This window comes from Austrofundulus limnaeus, unplaced genomic scaffold (assembly GCF_001266775.1).
Source record: "Austrofundulus limnaeus strain Quisiro unplaced genomic scaffold, Austrofundulus_limnaeus-1.0 Scaffold592, whole genome shotgun sequence".
Lineage (NCBI taxonomy): Eukaryota > Metazoa > Chordata > Actinopteri > Cyprinodontiformes > Rivulidae > Austrofundulus > Austrofundulus limnaeus.
Genome location: NW_013952994.1, coordinates 95,317 through 100,173, shown reverse-complemented (window position 1 = coordinate 100,173; position 4,857 = coordinate 95,317). Strand labels below are relative to the sequence as shown.

Below are 4,857 nucleotides of genomic sequence, written 5' to 3'. Positions count from 1 at the left end.
TAGCTATTTTTGGATGATAAACATTTGTATCAGGTCAATTAAACATGGGCATAGTAACAATATTTTTATACTACATTTATCCATTTTAAATATACTAACCTCTCTCATTTGTAACAACTAAGGCAAAAATGTAATTAATTCAGAAAATCTTTTCAGGACCCCACCTTGATGTTTCGGGACCCCAACTTTGGGTCCTGACCCCAACTTCGGGAAACACTTTATAACACTTTATACAGTTGTTTATAAGAAATGAAGTGAGCATATGGGGTAAGAACACTATCAAAATAAAGTGTATGCAAAGACAGATATGTGAGCATATTAGTAGATAAATGGGCATGACAAGAATTAGTTTGTTTTTTTCTCCTTAATGTAGGGTACAAATCCAAGGAGCAGAGGAACGCAGCTGAAATGCAGCAACATTTCCATGCATCCAGCAGAGCATGGACCCCTATTCACATCGTTCCATTTTTAGGGGACCAAGCTCATAGAGCAGGTGGCCAGAGAGTGATGGCACTTTGTGGGATGGGCGTTTCTGTTGGGAGACAAGAGATTTTCCTTATTCAGTGGAAGGGGAAACACTTTGGGATTAGAATATCTTTGTACGGGCAAACACATTTTTAAAAAGGGCCTTATTGGCTCCACAGGCCACGTGTTGAATAGGTTTGCACTCCATGCTACAAACCACGCACACATACCAGTCATTTTAGACTTCAGATCTTATGCATGTAACTTGAAGTTGAATGTGTAGGTACCTCTGCCATATCAATGGATCCTATAGCCAGAGTCTTGTAGCCCAAGATTGTTCGATTCTTGTACCTTTTCCGCCTTTGAAGCATTATCTGCAGCTTGTTTCCTTCTCTTTTTAGGAAGTGAGGGTACTGAAAGAAAGAAAGAAAAAAATAACAGAAAAAAATTACAGAAAATGCAGGATAACCAAACAAAAATCTGAGTTTTGGAATAACTGATAATTTTTCTTGGTTTGTAATTTCCAATAAAACATTGTAAACATATCACATATTGAAACTAAGAAATTGTTTCTCTTCACTATTTTCATTTGGAAAAAAAGATAAATTTTGATGGTAGCAACATGTCCCAAATACAAAAGAAAAGGAGCAACAGGCTGTAAAAGTAACCCTGGATTTCCACTGCATCCGCTCCACTCTATTGCAAAGGCCAGATGTGCTTCAGAACCATGCTCGGGAAATGAGAGATTGTGCGATTAAGCCACTGATAAATGCTGAAGTCAGGCCAAGACAATTAATTCTGTGGAAGATGGACTCAAAGCAACAGTTGAAACTGCATCACTGTTTGTCTTTTTGAAACTTTCGTTTCAGAATAAAATTATCATGTTTTGTCTATATTATGTGTATGCATAGTTACTGCATGAATGATACATTTTAACAGTGAATATACTGTAATAACCATATTAATATAGCTAGGAGTCCAAGAAAAGGTAGTGTGTCTTTGATTAATTATTTTGAAAGTACGGACATTGTACTTGTTTTGCTCGAGTGGTTTGGGGAGTCATCCTGTAACCAATGGATTGCCWGTTCAAACCCCTGCTCAKTCATTGTGTCCTTGGGCAAGACACTTTACCTGAAAGGACATTGTTTTTAGCTCATTAGTACTTAATCTGATTTGACTGCTGGTGGCGGTCAGAGGGTCTGGTGGCGCTGGTGTTTGGCAGCTTCATCAGTCTTCCTCAGGGCAGCTGTAGCTACAATGTAGCTTACCACCATCAGTGTGTGAATGTGTGGCTGAGTGTAGTGTGAAGTGCTTTGGTGTTCTTGGACTTTATAAAGCACTATACAAGTTCAAGCCAAAATTTGTTCCTTTTCCTGTTGATGCAGTGTGATCTTTGTAGATCGACTATACTTGCTCCAGGGTCAAGCAAAAATATACTTGAATTGAATTTTAGTGAATAGCCGTGCACACGCCGTTGTCCTGTGGAGATGATGTAAATGCTCTGATTGACTACAAAAAGTTACATTTTTTCAGCAGAGATTGTGCTGCAGCTGAGCAKAGATGACACACTGTAAATCTGGGGTCAGTGGTATGAATACGAAATAGCTGGAGGAATGTTTTGACTAAGGTTTGGGTATAAAAACAACATTTTAGAAAGGTTGAAAATTTCAAAAGTAAAGATAGGCAGAGGTTTACAGTACCAGTCAGCAAATAACAGAATCTAAAACCAGAGTTTGTCAGTTTGACACTTAACAGTATTTACAGTTATAGGGCAGAACAGATTAACAATCATCAGTGGATTTATCACATCACTCTGTCTGCAGTGATTAGAACTGCAGACCACTCCAATCAAGTCTCATCTGGGCAGAAATTCTGCTGGTTTTGGCTCATTAATACATCCATTACTAACACTAAAGCTCACATCTTATCAAACTACATGCAGTTTAAACTGTTGAGTCCAACAGTGAAGATTTTCTGTTTAAGATCTATGTATAAAACCAAAATAAGATAAATTAATAATCCAGCAGCTTTGAGCAGACAGACAAACAAATAAACTGAAACACAAGACAGAATAGAAATTCACATTTTCTCCACTATTGTAGGCTAGTAGTTATTTTGCATTCTATACACAACACTGAAATTGGTCACAGGTGGATCTTATTATACCAATTATGACATCTGAGAATTTTTGTTGGACATTTAAAGCAAAAGGGGTGAACATATAGTACTTTATGCACATACTACTTTTCAGTTTTATATATTTTTTGAAATATCTAAAAGATGTTTTCTTCTCAGTCTAACTTTGTTAATGTGATGCGTTTTTGTAGAATTGTTTATTTTTAGTAATTTTTTTTATTTAATCTTAAGGTACATCCCATTGAGAGCACAGATCTCTATTTCAACAGAGACTTGAGTTTCCTCATCATGCAAGGTTTTGAACTTTGGGAGGAAACCCACACAGAAAGATCCCAGGCTCCAACCCAGGGTCTTCTTGTTATGGGGCAACAGTGTTGACACCTAATCCGTTGTGCTACCAAACTACTACTTGCAATCAAATTAGGAATTTAATAATAAAAAAAACAGTTAAAAGGCAACAAAGCAACAAAAAAAATGAATAGGGATAAACACTTTTTTATAGACATAAAAATGAAAGTGTCTTGTAATTAGGAAAACGTATTGAGATTGATTTTATAGGCACAATGAACTTTATTAGATTATAGGGATAAACACTGTCGCGACTCAATGTGTTTCTCTCTGTGGGCTGTTTAGTTGGTGAAAAAAGGTGGCATACAGTATGTGTCTGCTCCGAATGTGGACGCTGCTGTATACACACAGCTGTGTACTTTTCATCCATTTTTTTAAACAAATAAAATAAAGAAAATACTCATTTCAGGAGGAGAAACACTTTCTGTCCTCGATTTAAATCTTGGACTGGCATGTTTTGTAAGAAATGTCACAAMCTTGACCTGCAGGAAGGAGAAGAAAATATGTAGTCTAATATTGCCTATAGTGCCTATAGCTTAACTGCGTGCAGTTGTACATTTCTCAACATACAATTGCAAGGATAATAGGGATTTCATTATCTACAGTCCATAATATGGAGAAGGGGTTATCTGCGGAATCAAAGTGGGTGTGTCACAAGAGTGGGCGTGTCAAAAGCATAAACACTGTGGGCGACGAGGCCTACATGGCGGTATCCTTAGATCCTGCTTGATCTCTTTACAGCCTGACCCTGACCCCAACACTAAGGATAACCAGGAGAAATGTGACCCAAGTAGGGTTCTCTAGAAAAAAGTGGTGCCGTACAGTAACGCCCCTTTTGTTCTTGTCCAATGAGGTGGTGCCGTACAGTATTGCCCCTTTTTTGCTTATCCAGTCAGGTGTGTCCCTTTAACAAAGTCCGTCAAATCAGGTGTGTCGCTTTAGAACCGCCTTTCCTTGTGACACGCCCACTCGTCCGCACTCGTCCGCAGAGACCCCTACTTGATAATATGACCAAAAGATTAAGAGAATCTGTACAAATCACTACAAATAAGTTGCAAGCCCGAAAACCAACATTGAATGTCTGTGACCTTTGATCTCTCAGGCAGCACTGCATTAAAAACCAAGATCATTCTGTAACGGATRTTAGCAAGTGGGCTCAGGTACACTTCAGAAAACCAGAAAACCATATTCAGTGAACACAGTTCGTCTCTACATCTACTGTACAAGTCCAAGTTAAAACTCTACCATGTAAAGCCTAAGCTATGTACGTGGCTTGGAACCATAATGCACCACACATTTTCAATGGCAGACAGGTCTGGACTGCAGATAGGCCAGTCTAGTAACTGCACTCTTTTACTATGAAGCCACACTGTTGTAGCACATGCAGAATGTGGCTTGGCATTGTCTTGCTGAAATAAGCAGGACGTCCCTGAACAAGACGTGGCTTGGATGGAAGCATATGTTGCTCCAAAACCTGTATGTACCTTTTAGCATTAATGGTACATAATGACATATGTGTGATTGTGTGATTGAGTCTGTGTATACTTAGATTTTTGTCAGACTGGGACTTGGACAGCCCCTTCTTCTGGTTCATTTGAGGGCCCACTGCTTCCCCTGCCACGCTTGCGCCTTTGGCCACGGGGGCACTGGTGGCTCTCAATGTCTGGGGTTGGGTGCTTGGACATGCGCAGGCTCGGCCCGGTGGCTGCCCGACGRGGCTTGGGTTGTCGGACCTTGGTCGGGGGGTCCATGCCTGGTTCTGCTCTGGCACGGTAGGTGCCGGAGCTCACCACTGCTGGCCCCAGGGGTTTACTGCATGTGGTCGCAGGTGGGGCTCTCTCTGTTCTTTCCTATGGTTCCAAAGGGGACCATAGGAGAGAACAGGTATATGTGTATATATATATATAT

General features: G+C 39.9%; 1 protein-coding gene across 1 annotated transcript in view; it reads right to left on the bottom strand.

Moving 5' to 3' along the window:
- The window catches only part of pacs2 (phosphofurin acidic cluster sorting protein 2), a 111,417-nt gene that overhangs the window by 53,679 nt on the left and 52,881 nt on the right, over positions 1-4,857 (bottom strand). Inside the window, exon 4 of the mRNA XM_014026814.1 lies at positions 753-878. Within this exon, the coding sequence (XP_013882268.1) occupies positions 753-878 (126 nt within the window). The remainder of the gene's footprint in view (positions 1-752; positions 879-4,857) is intronic.